General features: G+C 42.4%; 1 protein-coding gene across 5 annotated transcripts; it reads right to left on the bottom strand.

Moving 5' to 3' along the window:
• Window positions 1-902: 902 nt before the first annotated feature.
• Window positions 903-24,921, bottom strand: LOC121029553 (adhesion G protein-coupled receptor F4). 5 transcript variants are annotated; one of them, XM_040473720.1, is made up of 11 exons: window positions 24,665-24,920; window positions 23,461-23,751; window positions 16,541-16,638; window positions 15,300-15,354; window positions 12,461-12,612; window positions 11,439-11,690; window positions 9,200-10,579; window positions 6,728-6,800; window positions 6,281-6,340; window positions 5,193-5,249; window positions 903-1,316 (listed from the first exon to the last, which is right to left on the bottom strand). In XM_040473720.1, exons 3-10 carry the CDS (start codon window positions 16,613-16,615, stop codon window positions 5,218-5,220), a joined length of 2,079 nt encoding a protein of 692 aa, XP_040329654.1. In that variant the 5' UTR covers window positions 16,616-16,638; window positions 23,461-23,751; window positions 24,665-24,920; the 3' UTR covers window positions 903-1,316; window positions 5,193-5,217. The 5 variants fall into 5 exon arrangements, with proteins under 5 accessions (XP_040329654.1, XP_040329653.1, XP_040329652.1 ...); XM_040473719.1 differs by having other exon boundaries at window positions 16,529-16,638; window positions 23,712-23,751; XM_040473718.1 differs by having other exon boundaries at window positions 16,529-16,638; window positions 24,665-24,919.
• Between the last annotated feature and the right edge of the window lie 285 nt (window positions 24,922-25,206).

Genomic DNA, 25,206 nt, shown 5'->3' with positions numbered 1-25,206 from the left:
GGAAATTTGATAAATCTGGAAGTTAGGTTCATGCCCCTCATTATGAATAATTTATTTTAATTTGAGGAGAGGGGCACAATTTCCAAATGACTGAGATTTTTCATCACTAAAATAATTGCTGTTCGATTTGAAACCAGTCCCTGTCCCGGTTCCAAACTACCAACACTAAAGGCTCTGAAAGCAGGCCTGCAAAGAGGTATTTGTTTGTGTGTGTGTTGTGGAAAAACAATGACTTAACAGGCCTTTATGACTTCTGCTTTGGTCAAATTGCACTACTCATGTCCACGTGGCCAGCTTCAGACCTATTGACTAGTTGACTGTTTAAAACCAAAATTGGCGATAAAAATATCACTGAGCATGTCTGAAAAACAGTAATGCTGTTTGCCAAGTTTTCCCGGGTTATCACCTTGTAAGCATATGGTAGGATTACATTCCCGGGTCTCCTGTGTGTCTGATCAAAGGGCTGAGGTCGACTGATAAAAGGGCTGATACCCAAGAATGTTGTGGTACACTGGGGCCATCTACCTTGATTGAACTCACACATGAGCCAGCTGTGAAAAGTAAATGTTTTTATTTTTATTTGTAAAGGAACAACCAGAATCTGTTTTGTGTATAGGGGTTTAAATACACACACACACACACACACACACACGCAAATAACAATACCTACAAGAATATTTTTTAAGTTTCACAAATGAGGAAACTAAAGCCCTAGCAGTTAAACTATTTTATTCAAGGCCTAAAATAGACTAAAATAATAAGCACGTTTAAAAGACCTTTTATTTTGCCTCTGTTGCCTATCTTTAGGAAACCTGCCATAACTTAACTGTTTCCAAAGTACTTCAGTATTTCTGCTGCCACCCCACCCCCAACACCCATGCCCACCCCCTACCCCTGAAACTGGATCTAACTCCCGTCCCCCAAAGTGCCCAGGATCCCTCCAGAGTGACAATGACAGGGCCTATGGAGCCACAGAGCAGGCCTTGGGAGTGAAAGCACACAATGTCCAGTAGAGCCCCAGGCGTGTCCAGCAGGTCAGAAAATGGCTCTTTGACTTAATCTTGCCAAGGCTGATCAAGAAGCCGGACTCTTGCAAGTCATGGGCAGAGTCAGTGGTTCTACCTCCTTGAAGCCCCGACACCAAACGGTATTCTTTTTCCTCAGCAAACATTTTCGCCCTGACAGCTTAACTGTCACGCCTGGCAAGAAGAGAAAGTCTTCCGGGGAAGCACGGGTTGTCTCTGCATTCCAGTCTCCCTCTCCCAGACCTCAACTCTCAGTCCAAGACAGGGAAAGTCCATGAGGAATGGAGTGGCCTAGGCAAAATGGTCAAAACTCGTGTTAACAGGAAGAACAACAGGCAATTACTGCTCATCCGAATCAGGAGTTATTCTGAGTCCTTAATATGTTAGCTCATTGAGTCCTGAAACCATCCTGAGCGGTATGTGTTATTATTAGCCTCATTTTACAGAGGAGGATATGCACCGAGGCACGGACAATCTCCTCAAAGTCACACAGTAGGGAGGCTGTTCCTCCCCCCCACCCCCACCAAGCTTCATTTTTTTCTGCACCCTCTGTCTTCATGCTGCTCCCTGAGCCCTAAACTTGGGGCTCGTGCCCTTTCTTCCTCTCCAGCTATCTAAGCTTGGTCTCTGGAATGGCTGCTACTCTGAACGGACAACTTAACACAGAAAACGCTGTTGCTTTCCTCCGGGTATTTGTTCAGTCAGTCTCATTTCCCACTGCGGAATGAAGAGTTCTGCATCCTTTGAGGTGAATTCAGGCATAAACAAATATGTGGAAGAGATTTTACAGGAACCGAAGAGACTTCCTGGTGACCCTGGAATAACACTGGGTAAAAACGGGCTCCATTTGGGTTGAAGCAAAGGCCCGCCCTTCCTATGAACAGCAGAGGGTGCTGTGCAGCTGGCTTCACGGTAAGACCATCTTCTCCCTCCCTCCTCAGCCTCCAGGATGGGATTTCTCCAATTAGAATCTATACCTGAAGCAAACTGCCGGGTCTCCACACCTCTGCAGTCCTTCCCTGACCTCAAGACCTCCTGACAAAACTTTCTGGACCTTATTTCCAAGAGCAATCAAACCTGAGGTCACTGGGATATGAGGAACTGCCCCCCAGGCTCCGGTCTCCAATCTTTGCAAGTCCCATTATGACTTCCAGCCCCCTTTCTCAACAATGAAATCCTGCCCATCTCCTCAGACTGCATTACCCTTTGATTCTGTGTTCTGATCAAGGTCGGAAATACTACTCTTCTCCTTGTGATTGGGCCCTGCTTTGGGCTGCAACCTGACTTGCACTTATCAAACACCCTGCGTTGCTGAGCTGTAACTCTGCCCTTAAGCCGTGGCTGCAGGCCCTCTGTCTGCTGACAGGACTCCCTGGTTCTGCTGGGTTTCCATTCGATTGCGGTAAATTTCCTGTCCCTGACCTCTAACTTGTTAGGCCCCTAAGATGGCCTGCCCCAGTGACAGCTGCTGTTCCTGATCTTTCTGGTTTCACATCCATCCAGATCTAAAAGGCACAGCTCCAATTCCTGACAAAATTCAATAGGCACAGAGCCGCCTGTGGAGGACACACTGAAAGAATGCGATCCTCGGTTCATCCCCCCACCTCACAGGTTCAAAAACAGAAGTCGAAGGGGGAGCCTGCATGGCTCGGTTAAGCACCCGACTTCGACTCAGCTCATGATGTCACAGCTCGTGAGTTGGAGCCCGCTGTCTGTCTCTGTGCGGACAGCTCAGAGCCTGGAGCCTGCTTCGGATTCTGGGTCTTCGTCTCTCTCTCTCTCTCTCTCTGCCCCTTCCCCGCTTTCTCTCTCTCAAAACTAAAGAAGCATTAAAAAAAATATTTTTAAATAACAGAAGTTGAAGAATCATGTGCTGAGGATTTCTTTGGGGAGCTGTTAGTGCATTCCCATCTCCTTCCTACACTTCCCCCAAGTACCAGTGGAAGCTTTATGCACCTCTCCGATTCCAGGAAGTCGTGCAGCCCAGATCCTGGATTCTACTGGTTTTCTCCAGTTTTTACTACAGCCAACCAGGTATGCCCAACTGGCTAGAGATTAGACTTCAACCATGCCTGTCTTCTCTAGGATGGTTAGATTTAGTACCCCTCAGGAGGCAGAGCCTCCTCCCCTTGAGATATCTAATGAGCTTCAGAAAACAGGTCAAACTGGGACCTTGATGGAAAGGTCAGCTTTTACAGGTCATCTGAATCACCTCTTGATTAGTGACTAATCAAGAATGTTATAGTCATGTTCCACTATGGAGGAGCTCTTTAGACTAGGAAATGGGCAGAGGTGGGAGAGTTAACTTTTTAAAAACTCTACAATATCCCTCCTTCCCCCCTTTAAAGTTCTAATACAAAAACCCAAATGTGAGGAAGATTAATTAAGAATAGTATGGTGGTGTTCTCCTGGCCCCCCACACATGCCTGTCAACGTATATGACAAAGCCCTCTTTCTCTCCCTCCCTCTCCCGGGACCGTGCACCAATGTCGCACAGCAGCGCAACGTGGGTTTGTGGGACCTGTAACACAGCAGGTCCCTTCATGATCCTACCAACTTAGAATGTCTTTGATGCCATGCGGTTGTTTCAGCTCTTTGCTTTGCCCTGTTGTTCAATAGTCGGCTGTGACTCAGAAAGAGAATGAAATGTAGAAGGAGATGTGCCTGCCGCCAGATGGTGTTTAAAAAAAAAATCTGAGACTCATCTATATCCATGTACAAGGGCCATGAAGACCTTACCAAGATTGATCACCCCTGCCCACACCCCGCCACTACCTCTCAGGCTTCTGGCTGCCATGCTGCGACTAATTGCCCTTCGTGGATGCCTAATATTTGTTTTCCTTCCATTTCACCTGTGGAGAAATATGTCTTAGAGGTTGGCCGTTAGCTAACTTGCTACAGTTCTACCCACACCCCCTTAGGGATGATTTTGGGCTCCAACTTCATTAGAGAGAGACAAGCTTGTTGCTTTGTGATTTCAATCAATTAAGTCTTCCTGCTAAACAATGAGGTTATTCTAAGTGTCACCACTCACTGACAAGATGAAATGAGGGTGTGTTGAGTGCCGTAGACAGTAAGGGTGTATGCTACATCAGTACAGATGCGATGATATCATCCTCTCACTGAGGAAAGAAAAGGATTCCTAAGATTTGGTCATATAAGAATACAAAAATAGTAACTCAAAGTGATACACGCACCCCAATGTTTACAGCAGCATTATCTACAACAGCCAAATTACAGAAATAGCTCAAGTGTCCGTTGTCTGATGAATGGATAAAAAAGAAGTCAGATAGATAGATAATGGATTACTCAGTCATAAAAGAGGAATGAAATTTTGCCATTTGCAATGACGTGGATGGAGCTAGAGAACATTATGCTAAGCAAAGTAAGTCAGAGAGAGACAAACACCATATGATTTCACTCATATGTGGAATTTAAGAAACAAAACAAATGAGCAAATGGGAGAAAGAGAGACGGAAGCAAACTAAGAAACAGACTCTTTATTAGAAAGAACAAAATGAGGGTTACCAGAGGGACGGTGGGCGGAGGGATTGGCTAAATAGGCAATGGGGATTAAGGAGTGCACTTGTGACGACACTGGGTGTTGTAAGGAAGTGTTGAATCATTGTATTGTACACCTGAAACTAATATTACACTCTATGTTATCTAACTGGAATTTATTGTAATTTTTTAATGTTTATTTATTTTTGAGAAAGAGAGAGAGATAGCATGAGTGGGAGAGGGGCAGAAAGAGAGACACAGAATTTGAAGCAGGCTCCAGGCTCTGAGCTGTCAGCACAGAGCCCAATGGCCTGATGTGAAGCTTGAACTCGTGAACCACAAGATCGTAACGTGAGCCGAAGTCAGATACTTAACTGAGCCACCCGGGTGCCCCATGTTAACTAACTGGAATTTAAATTAAAACTTAAAAAAAAAAAAAAAAGATATGGTCATGTAAACTGAGATGACATAGGTTTTAAATATGTGCATATTTTCATTTATGCGCTGAGCAATGAAGAAGTTTTTAATCTCTGAAAGATATATCCTCCTGTTCCCTCCCCACCTCACTCCTGCATCACATCGTAGGCAATAGTGTGCTCACAAGGAGCATTAAGGAGTTTGTCACAACTTGCAAGCAAAGCTTCTCCTTGAATTTTTAATACTCACCTGTCATTTTCACCGATTCATTAATTTAGATCCATTTGTTGGGCTTAATGATGCATTCTAAATGGGGGGGGGGGAAGCAACACTGATGTTAGTGAATAAGGGCATTGACAAAATGTATTCATATTTATGTATATGCTTATCTAGAGATATAAATATGTAAAAGTGGAAACATGAAAAGAAGTACCCAGACTGACACAGCTACACAGAATTAAATTATCATATTTCACTGAACCTAACATTGTAAGCCACATCATTATTTTTTTATTCCACTAAGAAAAAGAAAGGAAAAAAATCTTACCAATTAAATCATGACATGCCACTGATTGTAAGACACATTCCAATTTTAGAATTGTTAAAAGGTGAAGAAAATGCCTATCTTAGAATTGATGGACTATGGTACCAAAAGTCACACTCAGTAGTAGCTAACTGTAAATGCTGACTCTCAATGTGTGCAGAAAATTTTTGGTTTGTTTATTAAGAAAGTAGCTCTTATTAAGAAACTGTTGGTGGAGTAAATGGCTTCTTTCTAACTAATATAACAATGATGGTAATTTTAGTTGGTACCTTACAAGACAGACAGCATGGTCAAAAGTCATCTTCAAGATCAATATACATGTACTTCAGCCCAAGAATGTGGCTTACTGAAGAGTCTTGAGAAAGGAGCACGCTAACTCCCATGATTCTCTGGGAGACTTCGGGCAAATCTCATAAGTACACTGGGTCCTGGTTTCCTTACCTATGAAATGACTAGGTTGGACTAGAGTCTCATTTCTAACTCATCTCTCATTTCCCAGCTCTAGTGTTTTATGAGTCTACGATCCTGGTTTCATGTTGTCCCATCTCAACAGTCCAGATGTCAAGTTGAAATACATCCAAGGTGGAAAATGCTCTTGAGAGGGATTTTCTACTGACCTGAAGCTTTAGCAGGATACTCCAAATTTGTCAAGTGAAGAAATGAATGATTGAATGCATGTCCTAATAATTCTCTTTGCTAACAAATCCTGAATACTAAGCTATAATATTTGTCTCTTCATGACTCTACTGAGGACACTGACCCTTAAGTATTGAGACTGAGAGGAAGGGCTTACCTCTACCGCCCTTGATCTCCCCTTCAGTGAAGACATCCTCATCCGCAAAGCATCTCTTATCTGAAGAAGCAAGGACAGTGAAGAAACGACAACATCCCCAAAACCCAGAACTTCGAGACCAATAACCCTGGCAGAAGCAACGTCAGAAGCACTATGCTTAGCCAATAAAATCTGAGGTGTCATTATAATTGGATTTACGATTAAAGTTTAAATTCTGGTTATGGTTTTTATTCTTCTAGATACACTCATACACAACCTCCTGTTGACTTGATTAAATGCAGGAAAGGAAGGAGTATAGTTCTCTGCTTTCCTCCTCTAAGCTGATGCCCGAAGCACCCCCATAAAATTCACACCCAGGGACCAGGCTTTCTTCTCAAAGCTGCTTCATCCCCCTGCTACCTGAGCCGTGTGAAAATGTTTACAGTGAGTGAAACAAATTCAAATTACCTTGTGGTCCATGATGGTTCCAAACAGCAAGATGAAGAATCCCTGTGGCAAAATTCAACCGAAGTATGAGGGACTGTGAGGCAGACAATATCCCAACTGTTATTTTAATATCACTCTTCTAGATGTCTTCAAGGACAGTTATTGGGTACTAGAAACTTCTACTTCAGCTTCTACTGATGCAGATAAAAACGCATTGGCAAGTATTCTCTGTGATTGTACCTCAAAGAAAAAGGATCACCTTCATGTCTGTGCATGAGAGTTATTGATATTTATTGAGTGGCTACAGATGGAGGAGAGTATTTTCTACATTATTGTATCTGTTTACTTTCCAAACCTTAAGTAGCCGATCTTACTCATAATAACAGCAGCATGACACAACATGACATGGAATCTTGTAGATCACAGTGACAATCATGGAAGGTGTCTTGAGAAATGAAACCTGTATTATAGTTTACTTTCAGTTGGAATTAAAAGCCAAGAAATAGCAGGGCCTCTGAGCTGGTGGAATAAGTTTATATATAAAAGAGAGAAAGGGGCACCTGGGTGGCTCAGTCGGTTGAGCGTCCGACTTTGGCTCAGGTCACGATCTCACAGTTTGTGAGTTCGAGCCCTGCGTCGGGCTCTGTGCTGACAGCTCAGAGCCTGGAGCCTGCTTCACATTCTGTGTCTCCCTCTCTGTCTGCCCCTTCCCTGCTCATGCTGTGTCTCTCTCTGTCTCAAAAAATAAAATAAACATTTTTAAAAAAAGAGAGAGAAAATTACAGAAAAATAAAATGCCGGGGCGTGTTCAAGTTTAAATTCTTTGGTTTCCTGTGAAGTCATAATAATCGATACTCAATCTTTCTAAATGGTGGAAGTTGAACTTTAAGAAAATTCTGCATCCTTCCATGAGAGTGGAAGGAGCCTGGGTTTCTGAGGATAGTTTCATGGCAAAGAAACACTACTCAGAAGACTGAAATTTTTAAATGTGAGTCACAGGAAAAGCTTGCTAAGAAAAGTTGGAGTGTATTTACCTAAAAGTTTTTCAGTGTTTTTCTTTTGAAAAAGAAACAGAATAAAACTTTCAGGGTTTAATTAACTTGCAAAGTAAAAAATAAAATAAAATAAAATAAAACGAGATCATCAGTCACCAAAGTAACTTCAAGAGTTGGAAAGATTTACATGAGTCCAAGAGCTTTTGATTAAAAAAAAGAAGATGAAGAAACAAAAAACAAACAAACAAAAAAAACCCATAAGTCAAAGGTTTCTCCTTAAAAGCCATGCAAGGGAAAGAGTGGAATGTTCTCCACAGTTATTGAAGAACGTATGAGGAAGATATATAACTGATCTGAGCTGGCATTTCTTAAAAGCCTGCTTTCTGTTTTATATAACGTTTTAAAATAGGGTAATGGGGACATGCTATAGGAATACATTGTTGCTTTACTAAGCAGTTATATTTATATATTTAAAGCAGCGGTTGGAAATTTTTTTCTGTGAAAAACCAGGTAATGCATATTTTGAGCTCTACAGTTTCTGTTACAGCTAGCCAACTCTGCCATCGTAGCTCAAAAGCAGCCATAGGCAAAATGCAAATGCAAATGAGTATGGCTCTATTCCAGTAATACTACTTACAAAACCAGGCAGCAGGCCGTAGTTGGCCAAGCCCTGATTAAAAGCCTAACTAAGGATATGAACTTGCCCAATTTGCTATTATTTCGTAGGTATAAAAAGTGGTCTGGCTAGCGACGGTTTCCCAAAAGCACATGCACAGTAGTCACATAGAGTACAGCAATTTTTAGAGGGATCATTTTGCCAAACCAAGTGTGGTTAAGGCAAGATAAAGACAATATAGAGGATTTTAGATTCATATCTTTATCTTACTAAGGAGAAGGCCGAGGCCCAGAGAAAAGTGACATCTCTAAGGTCAGGCAACATGTGCAAGATCCATTTCAGGGAATCACAGCCTACATTTATTTCACAGCGAAAGCAGGGAAGAGGTGTAAGAGCTCCTCACTGGTTAACATTCAAAGAGAATGGCAAGGGTTCTCTCTCCATAGTATGGAAAACGACTGTTTCACTGAATCCCTAAACTCCTTGAGAAAGGGTAAAAAAACTGTGCTTGTTTTGAGGCATTATATGTGAGTGTAGACTCACACATCTTTGGCCAAAGACAAGTCTTTGATAAATGAAGGTAACCTTCTTCTGACATTGAAACGTTAGGAGGGATCAGGGAGGATGGAAGGAAGGAGATGCCCACCTAACCAGCCTGATCAGCTAAATCCAACTTGACAACCAATAGGGTAAGGGAGGCCACAGCCAAATGTCACTAAGACATGGAAAGAGTTAAAAAGAACATTTTGTATTCTATATTTTTAAATCATGGTCATAGTTTGCTGTATAGCCAGAATAAGAAATTATGAAATAAAAATATCTTATGAGTAAGACAATTAATAATAACAATTAGTAAAAATAAGTCTCCCTCTTGGAACTTACCTGGAAAGCATTGAGCAGGGCAAAGATTATATGGAATATCAAGGAAGTGCCTTCTATAAGTGTGGCTATTCCAAAACCCCAGGTCAGTCCCAGCAATGGGGTAAGGATGGCAACATTTTTGCTGATCCTCATAATTATGGCCAGATCCTGAGCCTTGGAACTGCCAATAGAGGGCCTCTGAGTGTTGACAGCAACAACCAAAACCACCACAAGGTTCACGGCCACAATGACCAAGGCTGGGATGGCAAATGCCAAAAGGGCTTTGGTGTTGTCCCAGTTAAGCCAGCAGGCATCGGGTCTCATGTAGCCTTTCTCCGGGACTGTGATAGCAACTGTGGTGCCAGCAATGACCAACGGGCACCCATAGCCAATGGCAAAGCCGATGGCCATCATGCGGGACTTCATCATCCTGCGGAAAACAACCAATATCCCATAGACGATAAGCAGTGCTTTGAAGAACATCCAGAAAAACAGAGAGAGGTAGAAAAGGTGGCTGAAAAATGTCAGTGCAACACACCAGTTGGAGTCCTGGGCCTTTTTGTGAAAGTTAGAGTTTATGATGAACCACACGTTAGCAATCAGGAGCGACACGGCGATGTTGACGATGCACACGTGACGCATGTAGGATATCTCTGTCACAACCACCCGGGACCACACAGCGGCCTCAATGATCAGGCAAAGAATCAAGCTAAAGATGGAGATGCTGAGCCCAATGCAGGTGATGTAGTCCAGGACTTTGCTGTCAACAGATTTGGGGGACATCAGAATGGAAAAGGACATCACCATGCCAGTGTAGTTACACTGGCATTTTACTTTGTTCATGATCTCCAGCATGGTTTCACACACATTTTCGTCCCACCTCCTTTTCCTGGAGTGCCAGCCAACACACTGGGCCCGGGCATTCTGGGATTTATTGATCTTCTCGAAGGTGAGTAAGACTTGCTTCAATCTTTCTGGTAAAATCACTGAAAGGACGAGACCATTTACAGGTCTAGGAAGACTCACATTCGGCAGGTGGACTTCTCTCAGTATGGCCCCCAAGGTGGGAAAAGCTATGCTAATGGCTTGGGATGCATTTGGTGGCAACTTCCACAGCTCTTGCCTGGGAATTTCTATCATTCCTATGATACCCTCTGTCATATTGTTCATGCTCGTGGAGAAGTTGAACTTTTTCTCTGAGGTATCATTGTTGATGTGAAACCCCTTTGTCTGAATGAAGAGTTCATCTGCAATGTTCTCAGAATCCTCGTGGATGTGGAGTTGCCTTGCAAACAGATTCATTGACTGCAAAAAATCCGAGCTGGTATTTTTGTCTGGAATGAAAGCCCAATTTGAAATGGCTGCTGTATCGAGGATGTGGTTGGCCACTTCACTATAACTCTGCCATGGACAAAAGTGGAAATTTACACTAAGGATTTACACATTATTGTAGAAAGTCAATTTCTTAAATCTGAAACTTGTAAAGATCAAACGATCTGATCTTATTTAACAAATTTTTCTTCAAATTCCCTGTTTATTAGAATTTCATGCTAATAAGCCTTCAGAGAAGGCAGAAAAATGAAACAATAATTAAACTCAAATAAAAGTCACAGGTATAGTTTACTTGCTTTATTATGTGCCCTGGGGCAGCATTTGTAAACTGCAGTCCCTATAACCCAAGATTCCCGTGAGATAGCAATGATTGTTTAATGGAGGGAATTGGGAATAGATTCTATAAAAACCTAAATTTCAGAAATACTGTGTGCCACATCCCGATATCCCCTACTCTTATAAAGAGGGCCAAACTTCGTTAACATATAAAAGGTTCTAAAAAGTCCCGCCATAAGGAAACCTGCTTAACTTTGTTTAACCCAGAATTCCTACATCTGCTATGTACAGAAATCTCCGTTAACATTTCTCAAAATAATTATGTTCTACAGAATGAAATTTGGGCAACACTAGAGTGGACACAGTCTTGTTCACAGCCATCCTTTTGTGACATTCCCTTGAAAATAGTCTGTACAAAAACATGTATTAAAAATGTGCTAACTTCTCGAACACTTCCATAAACTAGAGTGAATTGATACACCAGGCTGAAATAAAATGCCCATCATTGTTATGGTTGCCGTGGTTGTCATACCTTGTACCCTGAAGAGTACACTTGAAACTGTTTAAATGCAAGATTTGTTTTTAAAAAAAGAAGAAGAAGAAGAAGAAGAAGAAGACTGTCAGTTTTTTCAATGAAACGAACAAAAAATACCTTCATCTTCTCTGGGGTAACATTGTCAGACAAATCCATAGAAATATTTCTTAATAACTCCACTATAAATGCAATGTTTCCAGACGTGGCTTCTGATGATTTCACAACATCAATTATGCAGGCGTAATCAACTGGACAGTTCCTGCGGATTCCTTGGGCTACACTCTCCAGGGGCTCTGGAGCTCGGAAGTCAAGAACGTACAGAGGGACAGATGCTGCGGCTACGGAAAGGCGTAATGCACTATTGAAGTCCTGTTTTAAAAAAAAACAAAAACAAAAACAAAAATAAAAAAACAAAGTTGCTTTGTTCAAATGCAATTAAGAACCTAACATATATCAGAGTAAAGGAGCTAAAGGCACAATAAGCCACATGGGGAAAACAGAGAAGCAAGTGGTCCTGAAAAGTCGTTGGGATGCCGGAAAAGACCGAGAGGAAGGTGGAGTCACGCACAGACCAGAGGTTCCACCAAAATTGCCCCAGAGATCAGGATACTGACCTGTTGCTTCCAGGACAGTGATTTTAACTCCAGTATGATAACAAGACAGTTTTCTCCAGACATGTGGAGAGATTCTAAAAACAAAATTTGCCTTTTTGATTTTTTTAAAGGGGGGGGTCCCATGGAATTTAGGGGTGGGGTGGGGAATGGGTTTTTGGAGGTTAGCAGGTCAAACAAAGAATTGCTAAAGTGTCATTTCAAGAAGTTTCGAGTTCACTAATTAGGAGAAAGTAAGCACAAATCTATCTTTAGAGCTCACTCTTTAACCTGTAAGCATTCACCATTGTGTGAATGAGTTTCAGATCTTATTTTTAGAAAAGATTCTGAGAGGGAGAAGAAGGGGGGGGGGGGAAGAGTACCGGAGAGTTTGGGTAAGGAAGGAGAAGAGACAAATTTCACCCACTGCACCATTTTCCTGAGTCCAGATGTGAGATTTATTGTCGTGCTGAACAGAACACATGAAGAATGTCTTTACCACATCCTGGGCTATGAGCCCCAGAAGCCAATAATATGCAAATGCATCACCTTAAAGAATGTTTCCACAGATAAGCTTGTACACGTTTCAGTTGATTTTTGCCACTTGTTTTGATGACATGTAAATCCTATTTCTCCGCGAAAGTGCTGAGCACAAGGCTGGCTGCAGTTGGAAGCAATGAGGCAAGGTCCACGGCATTTCTCTGAAAAAGGAAAGGGGAGGGGGCTACTCAGCATTTCTGCACTCTGACAGAGGCAGCTAACATTCCAGGGATTGGAGGATTGCTTTTCAGAGGAGGTGACATGGAACAGTGTCCTCAGCACCAAGTAAGGCTTGCCAAGCGGACTGCAAAGCTGATGTCTAGGCAGAGAGAACAGCACATAGAAAGTAGAGATCACAGGTCATACAGAAAGGCTAGGTCAGAGCATCTGAGCGGGTTGTAGCAAGAGATAAGGATGGGAGAAGTAAGCAGAGGTCAAGGCATGAAGGACCTTAAATTCTGTGCCAATATGGGGGTTACCAGAAAACATGACTGGAGTCGCTTTTGAAAGATAATGAAAGATAGTGTAGGCAGCCAAATTTTCTGTAAAGGGCCAGATAAAGTTGCCAGATAAAATACAGGAAGTCCAGTTAAATATTGATTTTATTTTTCAGATACACTCGATTCTCATTATTTGCGGTAATTATGTTCTACTGCCACAAGCATCGAATGAGGGGAAATCAAGGCAGGTTCTTACGAGCTTCTCCTCACAGCCTTTTCATCAACCAGTCAGTATATGGGCTTGTTTTGTGTATTTCTATTTAAAGACACCTTATTTATGTTGTTGATTCATTAGCATTGAACTCATGGCCAATAGCACCATCGCTCATAACAGCACAGGAACAAAGTTTAACTAACACATGCATTTACTCCTTAAGACACATGACAGGCTTCTTAGGAACACCAGAACTACCCTCAGGAGCCATTTTAAACTGCACCAATCACCAAAAACATCACCAACAAAAAGCACAAAAGGCAAAACATAGGGCACTACATACATCACAAAAAGAACACTTGTTTAGAGTAGGAGACCTGGAACAAGAAGGCAGAGAGCCACCTCGTTTGACTCGGAACTTGCACCTTAGCTAACCAAATTATTTTTTTTCTGTCTGTGAATGATCCAGAAAGCGTTGTGAGTAGAGATTGGGGGTTACAAATGAATTTCAATGAGCAAGAGAATTTGCAAATACAGAATCCACAAACAACAGGGATCCACTGAAAGCATTCAGTTACACAATGAATAAGTTTTTAATATACACATGACCCATGCAATATCCTTCATTGTTTGTCCGACACGAAAGCTTAACGAGGCAGTCCATATTTTTAATTGCTAAATGACAACTGTGGCCAGAGAGTAAATATTTCCAGCCTTGAAGGCCATGTGGTCTCCGTCAAAACTACTTAACTCTGCCTTTGTGGCATGAAGGCAATCAAAGACAATACGTAAAATAAATGGGCATGGCTGTGTTCCAATATAACTTTATTTCTAAAACTTGGTGGCAGGCCTAATTTGGCCCTGGGGTAAAGTGGATTGACTTGAGGCAGGGAGCCCAAGAATGAAGTTGTTGAAGTAGTCCCAGGAAGAATTGCCTTAGGAGAGTGGTAGTGGAATGAAAAGAGGTAGATCATAATGAGAGCTGGTAAGGTGTTGAAACCAATAAGATGTAGTGAGTAATTGGCGATGAGTCAAGGGATGCATCTATATTTGCAGCTGGGACAGCTCCGTGGTTGACTCCATTCATGGAGAAAGGAAACAAGTAAGTTTGCATTTTTCTTTACCATCTACCCAACTGCCTCTGGTTTGGCAAGTTATTTAAGCTGAGTGCTTCTCAATTTCTTTATCCAGACAATTGGAGACAATGCCACAGTCTTGTTACAAACATTGAAGGAAATAGCATCCTGTCCAGCACTTAGAACGCTGTTGTCATAAATACTCAATGAAGGTTACCTATCTTTCTCTCTCTTTTCTCAATTCTGCATCTATGTAGAGATGTGTTTGGGCTAAAAATATAGTTGGCCATGTCTGTGGAGAATCCAGTTATTTCTACTATTTGGGGGAGAACCACATGTTTGCACTATCATAGCATGATTATCTCCATAGTTTATCTCTGACTTCTTGAGAGCAACCAGTCTCACCAACATGATACCTATCTTACATCACTTCAATAGACCTCTCAGAACCAGTGTTACATACATTTAAGCATTCTGAAAATATCTTTGTAGGAAGGAATGAATTCTGTCCTGTTCCCTCTTCTGCCTTGTGAGCTCATTAGTTCAAACACATTTCCCTTTGGGGTTTTAAAGTGAACACTTGCCTTCTACTCTAGAACACACGTGAATATTTGCTGAATTGCATCAGTGACTATGTCATAGATAATGTACAATTGTCAGTGAGTCTATCAATACTGGTAAACAATGAGAACTTGTTAGAGACTGTTATTCTAATTTTTTTTAACGTTTTATTTATCTTTGAGACAGAGAGAGACAGAGCATAAGCAGGGGAGGGTCAGAGAGAGAGGGAGACACAGAATCTGAAACAGGCTCCAGGCTCTGAGCTGTCAGCCCAGAGCCCGATGTGGGGCTCGAACTCATGAACCGCAAGATCATGACCTGAGCCGAAGTCGGCCGCTTAACCAACTGAGCCACCCAGTCGCCCCCCCCCTTTTTTTTTAACGTTTTATTTATTTTTGAGACAGAGAGAGACAGAGCATGAGCAGGGGAGGGTCAGAGAGAGAGAGACTGTTATTCTAATTGAAAGCTTGTGGTCTGGGACATGCTTGGCCACAGCCAAGTCTTCCTTTACTCTGTCCAGTCTCCATATGGAAGAAGACTGTTCTGTTGACACATACCTTGTATCGTTCCAGTCTTGAGTTTCCCTTCAGAATGTTGATGTTCATCTCCATCCTGTAAAACATAAATTCCCAAAGGTCCGCTTACTAGACTCTCCTCTCTCATCTCAACATAGAGGTTCCATGTGGATATGAAGTAAAAACGTGTTCAGGACTAGGCCAGAAAACTGGCATCCATGTATGACATCATGGGAACTTGCAGAGGGAAGCATAGAGGTGAGCACAGACAAAGAACAAACTATTTTCTGATGAGACCTAGAAGCTTGCCTGTGGTCGCTTGGGCTCTGAAGGTCAGATTAATGGACTGAATCCATATTTTGGAAAGCTTTAAAAAAAAAAAAAAAACAATGAACATTACTCTTTTTTTTTTTTTTTTTTTAGTTTATTTCTTTTGAGAGACAGAGAAAGTGCAAATGGGGGAACAGCAGAGAGAGAGAGGGAGAAAGAAAGAATCCCAAGCAGGCTCAGCACTGTCAGCACAGGCCCAGTGCAGGGCTTGATCTCACAAACCATGAGATCATGACCTGAGCTGAAATCAAGAGTCCAATGCTCAACCGACTGAGCCACCCAGGGGCCCCTGGAAAGTTGAAGTACCCAGGGAGAACACAGATGTAGCAATTGTAACACTAAGCTGGTCTCCATCTGTATTAACTGTAACTATGAAATGGAGCTTATATGACCCTCCAGATACCATTATATTCCCCAGAAAGGTAGAGATGAGCAGATGCTAGGAATAATCAGTAGGTGACAATAATAAAATCACAAACTCTTTTGTAGCTATAAAGGGCTATAAATGTTATCTAAAAGAAAAAAAAAAAAAACACCCTGTAGGTTACAGATAAGGAAATTAAGACTCAGAGAAGGAAAGCAACTTGTGCAGCTAATGAGAAGGAAAGTTAAGGTCTGGAGCTGAATCAGTAGCTGCCAGGCTGGTACTTCCTCCTCCCAATGGCTGCCTGTCTACATTCTCTGGGGCTTGAAAAGTCATTTTCCTACTCTCCTATAGTTCCATGTCACACCCTGCAAATATACTGTTGCAAGGACCAGCCACCTCTCAACGTTTCTTTGTTCCCTTTAAAACAAAGAACAAAAACAAAAAACTATTAGCAAGACTACAACTGTAGTCATTTGAACATTTATTTAAAATCACGTCCTGTATCATAAATTTAGCTATCTTGGAGAACTGACAGATTTCTCTATGGGACCACGTAAGAATGGATCACACTTACTTTGATGCGCACCTTGGATCTATAGTGAGAACATTCTGTGGCCAGTAATAACATTAAACAGCAAAGCATCGTTTCCTGGGACTTCATTTTTCACACATTAGGATCTTCACCTGCAGGAGAATGAAGGTGGATCCAGCTGAAGGTGATAAGGCCGAACAATGCAAAACTTAGCCGACTAACAAAACACTTGGTGACCTTACAGGGTACTCTTGAGATATGCACACCAAAACGTCCTGCTCTAAGAAAGAACACCGATATCTACTTTCAAGTTAGCTAACATGTAAAAACAGAAGAAAGAAAGAAGAAAGAAAGAAAGAAAGAAAGAAAGAAAGAAAGAAAGAAAGGAAGGAAGGAAGGAGAAAGGAAGGAAGAAAAGAAAAAAAGAAAGACTTTTTCTCAAATGTTAACTTTTCTACAAATAATACATGGGAATGATGGAAGCACCAGGAAAGATACATGTTCACCAAGACATCGTTTCTGCTCATTTAATTGATAATTTTCTGCGATAGTAACATTTCTTAAGAACTTTTATTCCTTAGTCACTGTCCTGAGCGCTTCCTTTACTGTCTTCCTTGTACCTGTGGAGAAGCTAAGGTACAAAGCGTTGAGCAGCTATGAGCCAAGTTCACTCAGATAAAAAATGATGGAGCCCAGAGTTCAACCCAGGGGGCGCAGCTGGAGAGCAGAGTCTCTCGGCAATGGTACCATTGACATTGTAGGCTGGATAGTTCTTTGTTTTGGGGGGGCTGTGCTGTGAATTGTAGGATATATAGTAGCATCTCTGGCCTCTACCCACCAGATGCCAGGAGCAGCCTCCTCTTTAGTAGGAACAGCCAAAAATGTCTCCGGATGTCTCCAAATGTGCCCTGGGAGAGAAAATCACCCTCCGTGGAGAACAACTGTTCTACAGTGTACTGTCTCTCTAGGCATATGGAGTCAAGTAACTTAAAATGAAATGAATATACACTATTGTCTGCTACTGGAACAAGCACGGAAACTCTCTCATGGATAGATCAACTACTACTCAGAGAAACTAGAAGCACTAGAAGATAACTCTCTGTTCTCTGGCTATGTCTGCTTCTTGCCTGTTTGTTCTTTTTTTTAACATATCATTGACATGTAACACTACATTAATGGAAATATATGATTTGATATTTGTATTTTTGCGACATGATAGGTAAGTCTAGTTAACATCTGTCACCACACATGGTTACAAATGTTTTCCTTGTGGTGAAGCCTTTTTCTTGATAGTTCCACCTTGCAAAGACAGATCTCCAAGAATGCATCTTTACAACAGTTGGAATTCATGGACACCATCATGATCATCGCCATCATACTTATAGGCTAGTGGAAACTAAGACCATTTATTGGAAACAAAGTTCCCTAGAATGATTTTCCTGGTAGTACAAATGCAGCAAAGTGAAAATACCATGGGTCTTAGAGTCAGCATGAGTTAAGTTGTTATCATATTTATGCTATTGATGAACTATTTGACCTTCACGGATCCCATTTTCTTTCTCACTCATTTCATAAAATGTAGGGTGATTATTTATTCTACCAATGACCCTTTTTCAAGTGCCTCCTATTTGCTGGGCACTGTACCAGCCGCTGGGGTATGGAAATAAAGGTTGCTGTCATTTCCATTAAGGATGTCCAGTGGGGAATACAGACACGTCAAAGCAATAGTGAGAAGAGAGATCACCTACATGCTGCACATGAGGCAGAAACTGAGCCTCAGCAAACGTAAATCCCTTTACGCTCCAATGGAGATGAATGAATTCTGATCCATCTAGGCCCACCAGGCAATCTGTAGCCAGGGAGCAAACAAAACTCAGTGATCAGGGATCAAACCCTTCCTAGGTGGAGTCAAGACTACGATGGACTTTCACGACTCCAGTGAGCCTTTGCATGAGACGATGAGCCACAGGCATTTACAGGAAGGCTTCCAAATTATCTTGGAGTTTAAAATTCTTTGAGTTCCTAACCAATGAACATATAGGGAAAGTATTTTGACTTATACTGTCATCTTGCAGAGCAAGTCTGAGCAAGGGAAAGGAAACATGGCAGAATGACAGGCAAAGTGCGGTAATGGATTTGCATAGTTGTTGGGATATGTGTGTGGAATTCATGATCTTACAGGAGTGGTTGAAAGAAGTTCTCGTGTGTGCAGCAAATTGGTGGATTAATACACTAAGCAATTTGCAATATTAATATTGTCTAGGGTAGATTTTTAACTGTCATCACAAAAGGAAATACCAGAAGAACCAGAATAAGTTGTCTTAGAAGTATCCATATGTTTCACATATATACTTGTGGATTTCAAAATTTTTTTTATCCTGACACAATAAAGAAAAAAAAAAAAAAAAGATCTTACATCATGACTCATTGTGTACAGACACATATATGTAGAGATGCCTACATAAAACTGAAAAATACATAATCTTTATATTTCAAAAACTTTTATGTAAAATTACTTATCCTTCCCAGCTATGAGCAAGATACTCTGCTATGTCTGTGATTTTTATCTTGCATTCCACTCTACCTGACATTCTTTCAGGGATTGGTTGCCACCCACTAAATTGACTCCACAACCCTCTAATGGATTGTGACCTACAATCTTAGAGGCAGAAATACAGACTGAAAGATTCATTTTCATTATCAAATCGAAAATCGTTCACTTCTCCCACTGAAGTGGTCCCTTTGGTCTATTCTCTTTCCTATTTTTCACAATTCTGTCGAAATCTCCTTCCCAAGATGCATTCATCAGGGAAAAAAGATACCTACATTCAGGGCCAAATAATAGGACTGATGCTGAGAGTAAATGCAATTCTCTTCCACCTGGAGAGCATTGTTTGGAATGCACAGCAAAATGGGTGAAGGCAAGCCCACAGGAGGCCACTTATAAGAACGCCTGCTATCTAAGGCTTCAGGAGGAAGATTTTACTGTGTACAGTGTTCAATATAAGAAGTTTGCTTTAAAGTTAATCTTGCTGGGAGAAAATCAGACATCTGGCACAATGATGTGATGTGATGTGATTTAGGAAGTCCAAAACTGTTTTCCCAACCAGTGCTAGGACTTCTAAGTCCACAGCTCCCCAAAGTGTTCAGAGAGGAAAGGATCCAATAGTCACGGCCTTTTCTATAGATCATTATGCTCTATGTGGAACATTATGAAATAATGATACATTCATTTTTTTAAGAAAAAAATTACTAGCAGACAATCCATATGCAGTGTGAAATCTCAAGCATGACCATAAGAAACATAAACTTTGAACTGAGCACAACTAGCTGTTTGGAGAGTTTTGGTTGATAAACTTGCTATTCCATCAACCACGTTCTTATAGTCTGATGTACGCAACCCATCTACCATTCTGTCTGATAATTGTATGGTAAATTTCCTTCAATTATGACAAATGGGAAGGGGGGGATGTTTAATAACGTTACCCAAGAGGAGTCACCGCATTCTTATTTGTGTCCATTTTGATTGGCAGGGATGGGTTGGATGGATAAGTGTTTTCAAGTTAGCCCCAACTGGATTGTTTCTCTTCTCACCAGAAAGAGTAGGATGGGATCCATCCTATCACAATTTGGATAGCCGAAGCCAAAATCCAGAGCATTCTGCACGGAACACTATGAGCCAGAGCTTTAGGGCTCTGAAAATGGAGACTTAAAAAATAAAAAGAAGCATTTCCAGAATAATTCATAATCCGAGGCTGATATTTCATAGGACAAAATGGAAAAAACATACTCTCTGAGGTTCACCATTGCTAAAGACTTAATTAAAGTGAACTTTGAGTTTTGCATAATGCCAAGCTAAAAATTTTCTGCAAATGAAAAGTACTTCTCCAATACCCAGCACAGTGTCTGCATGTGATAAGTGACCTCTTGAAAGAATGAGGAAAAGAACAAGGACACAAAATCTAAATATTAAATGTGACACGAGTGGACTGTCCAAAAGAACATCAGCAAAAACGCGGACAGTACCGAAAGAGGCAGCTTTCCAGTGTGAATCTATTCAAGGACAACTTGCCTGGCCCAAGGGTCTGGTAGCTCCTAGTGAAGAGAGCCTGGAGTCAATGCCAGGTCCTATCCTACCTGGAGAATCCAGAGTTATTCTATCTCCAGTATGCTTAAATTACCTCCGTACCATTTATTGACTTCTGGTTTTACAGTGTGTTCAGTTTAACAGCAAAATCGTGTGTTTTCATAAAATCCCTGCCTCTTTAAACCCCTTGGGTATGGCGGCAGGAAAACGCTTTGTTGGGAAGATCTGTCACTGGCTATTTACATCAAGATCCTAGTCCCTGGTGGGGGAACATAAAAATAGTGAGCAGTAACTCTGACAGAACAGCGCTATAACAACGCATATTTATGCCTAGGGTTGACACACATCATCCCCCGCTTGCCTGCCAAGTTCGTAGCAGGCACCAAAGTTGAATTTTAAAAAATGGAAGAAAAAGCTGACGCTGAAGGCATTTTTATACACTGACTTAAGTGTTCTGTGATTTCAGGAAATCTGCCTGTTTTCTTCCTAGTAGGCAAACACTACAGAGTTTCGTGTCAATTGCGTTTGGCCGGGATACTGCGTCCTGAAGTGGGTTTCTGTGGAACGCGAGTCTCATAAAACACCAAGGGGTTCCATGGTCAAATGGTTTGGAGAACGTGCCAGCACCAGCACCCCCAACCCCTCACACATACATATATGCATGACACGGTTTCTGGGCATCCTTGTGGCAAAAAGACCTGTTTCATCCCGATTGGACCAAATTTACGCTATCGTCTAAAGTGCTCTGGGGGAATTTAAGGCTGCTGTTCGAGGACCATATGTCATCTTGGAACACATTAATTCACCCAGACTCAGGCTCCACGAGCATTTGTTGGGCGTCTACCACAGGCCAGTCCCTATGCTAATACCTTCATAGAAGGTCATTTACCGTGACCCAAAGTAGCGCAGCCGAGAGGAACAGACCTAGCCTTCAGTGAATCCTGAAAGAAGGAGGCAGTGGAGAGGTCATCTTCAACAGTGAAAAGAGTCAGAATTATCCTGAAACATAATGCTCCGGCTGGAGAGCTGAGGAAAGGCAGGCACAGATGGGGTGGGTGGCAGTCAGATGTTGGGGATGATCATAGGAAGGGGAAGGCAGACTCAGAAACGGATAATTAAAAAGAGGAGGAGAAAACAAGATGCAGAACTTGTGCCTGAGGCCTCCATGGTAATTAGGTAAATAAAGGGTCGTCTGATGCTAAGGAAGAAACAAGGCCTGCATCTTGTTCCCAAAGTGCCTGAAAGATGACCTATTTCAGAGGTGGAAGCAACAAGCAGCCTGCATTGGCAGCTTCTCAGGTTCTAGAAAAGTAGCATCCCAAATTCCTCCCCCCTGTTTCCCCAACCTGCCTCTCTTTCCCTGTGCATGCTTATAAAAGCTTGAATTACCGGCTACCATCCACTTTTGTCTTTCACTTGAGAATAAACAGCAATTCTAGGCCACTGAATGGAAGCCAGACTCTCTGCTCTAACAGAGTGATCACTTCAAAGAGAGAGAGTGAGAATAGCCTTTGCTGGCCCCAGAGGCTGATGACAATGTAGCTAGCTAGACCCAGTAGTCCCAGTGGCTCAGTCACATCAATAGATGCCTCCCGCACCACTGTGTGAGCTTGAGGCCCTGATGACAAGGGGTTAGCAGAGCACAGCACTCGGTCCTCCCAGCCCCAGAGCCTGAGAGAAGTTAGCCTGCATTTGGCAGATTAGGACCAAAAAATCAGGTTGTCATTAGTCAGGAGGCGAACACAGAAGGATAACTTCTCTGTCCCCAGCACCCCGCGGACTGTGAGATGCATAATTGATACCCAATAAACATGTGTTGGATAAATGGATGGATCAGTGAATGACCCATGCAGAGAATGATGCCAATTTCTGAAGCTTTTGTTTAAAAATCACAAGGCAACTTCTCTATCTTAGATGGGAAGATAAGCATATTTGCAACTCTAGATGCTTTTGAAACCTGGTGATTTAAGTAGAAATGCTGCCAGGGGTGCCTGGGTGGCTGAGTCGGTTAAGCATCTAACTTCGGTTCAGGTCATGATCTTGTGGTTCGTGGGTTCGAGCCCTGCCTCAGGCTCTATGCAGACAGCACAGAGCCTGGAGCCTGCATCAGATTCTGTGTCTCTCTCTCTCTCTCTCTGCCCCTCCTTGCTCATGCTCGCTCTCTCTCTCTCAAAAATGAATACGCATTAAAAAAAACTTTTTTTAATTAAAAAAAAAAAAAGAAAGAAATGCTCCCAGCCTACCTCTTTGTTATACTACCTGGAACCTTACGTGACACAGGATGGTGAGGTCCCATCCAGGTGCAGCAAAGAACAACGTCCTGCCAGATTAGTGATGTCTGCCACAGGCATGGCAGGCAGCCATCCTTTCTGCCCAGTCTCCACAGTCAGAACTCACAAAACACTTTCTTGAACAGACCTAGGGGACCCCAGCTCTTCCGAAACACCGTCTCCTATCTGTCCCACCTCCCTTGTCCTAAGAGCTGAGTTTCTGAATGACTTGGAATTAAATAATACAATTAGTCTGCCTGGGTCCTAGGGCTTGTTTCTGATATGCGCTAGCATGGGGTGGGTTGTGGGGAATGACTCATGAAACGGAGGCACCCCACACCTGCCTGGACACGCCGTGCCAGGGCTAGCATCAGGACTCTCAAAGCAAATTAAGAAGGCACAGCCTGGGAATGGTAACCACAGTCAGCCAGGAAGGAACGCGCTGAAAGCCGTGATCTCTCAAACCCCTCCACACAGAACACCCTAAGATGAGCTGGGTGGGAATGTTTGCAAACGAAGTGGACCCTTTCCCAACAGGTTCCCCTCCGTGAACTTCACCCCAAGGTGAGAGGGAGGGCCTACCCACTTGTTGGCTAACCTTCCAGGCAGCAACTCACCTCACACTCCTTGGCCAATCCCTTTGATGGGAAGAACCAGTTCAGAAAGGTTAACTGAGGGTGAGGACCTTAGAGTCTGCTGACCCACATGTTGGGGTGTGTGTGTTTTGTTCCCCTCAGCTGAATTTCATAACCGTGCATCCCATCTACTGCGCTGGTGTAATTAGAACTCTGGTTATATAGTCAGATGGCTAAACAAGTTGTTTGCGCATTCTTGATCTCAGCAATCAGATGGATTCAGTCACTCTTACCAGCTGTCCCTTGCCATGGAGGAGCTGTTTCATAAGGAGCCTTGGAGGAAAGAAAGATACAAAAGATCTATTAGAATCAGAAGCATCTTATCCCCGCCTATTTTAGATGGCTTCCAGCCCATCTCTTTGTAGCCCAGTATCTTTTCTGAGAGTTGCAGTCTGGATTCAAATGCTGTTCAGTTTCAAGAATCACTTGATTTCAGAGTCCGGAAGGGATCTAGCATGTGGCCAACTATCTTGAGATTTATATGATTTTAAAGTAATTGACAGACGGGGCAATTGCTCTGTTCCAGGAAGAAAGTTCGCTGGAGTACTGCAACACACACAAAATAGCACCTTAGGACGCACACTTGAAAGGCCACACTTGTCCTCAGAATATAAGGAAGATAGGTCATCAAAGGTACAATAGACCACTCAAAACAAGGGTAGGTGCCTTTGCAAAGAGGTTTCAGCAGTAACTGAAGGAAATGTCTTAAGTTGGTATAAAGACAGCTTTGTCAGCCCCATTAAAAGAAGAAACTACTAAGGAATGCTTAATTATATATTTATTTATACACACACACACACACACACACACACACACACACACACAACTTTACAATGAGCCTAAAGGAAGGCAATCGAAAGCTGGTTTGCTCATCCACTTTATCCAGCAAGGGACAATCAGAGAACAGAGAGTCTAATCGCCTGGTGCTTTGCATTTTCACTCCTACGAGTGAGCCACTGGACCCTGACAAATGCCTTTTGAAAGAAAAACAAACACAAAAGAGATCTAGGAAATACTTTAACCTTGAGCTAGCCAACTTGTAAATAATGTTAGGGAAGTTTCCTGCAACAATCAAGCATTCCAGACAATGCCACCATAAATCACACATTTTCCCCATCCCGGAATACATGCCAAAACAATCCGGTCTTCGGTAGGAGAAAGATTTTGTTGTGACATGTGTACTCACCGCATCCAGGAAATCTAGCAGCCCAGCAGGGAAGTCGGCACTGAGTTCCCCACCGCTGTGCCCCACCATCATGCGTGCCTGCCTTTGCACCTCTCATGGTCCCCCCTTCAGTGGCTGTGATCTCTCTTCTCCATTTTTGAAAGGGAAATCCAAGAGGCCCCGGTGCAAACCAGCCACCTGTTGTGAGAAGCCTATCTGAGAAGTAAAACCGCCTGGGGTTTCAAGGCTTGTGTAAGTGTGTGATTCACTCCACAATGGGTGCATCAAGCACGCCTAAGAGAAATTACAGGTTTCTCTCGTCTGAAGCAAATCCATTAAAATGAGTCACTTGTTTGTGCTTTAATGCCTCATCTTTATCTCGGATGATCACATGAGGCTGTGTTGCATCTACTGCACTGGTGTAATTAGAACACAGGGGACAGAAGGTGAAGTTGTGCCACTCTTGTAGATGATTCTAGAAGGCTATCACATTTTTGCCTGTATTGATGGTGAACGTGGGGGAAAACTGGCTAGGAAATGGATGGGTAAATCATGATCTAATC

Source organism: Herpailurus yagouaroundi, unplaced genomic scaffold (genome assembly GCF_014898765.1).
Source record: "Herpailurus yagouaroundi ecotype Mexico unplaced genomic scaffold, PumYag 139, whole genome shotgun sequence".
In the NCBI taxonomy this organism is placed as follows: Eukaryota; Metazoa; Chordata; class Mammalia; order Carnivora; family Felidae; genus Herpailurus; species Herpailurus yagouaroundi.
The sequence above is the reverse complement of the archived record's forward strand: the minus strand, read 5'-3'. Positions and strand labels throughout refer to the sequence as shown.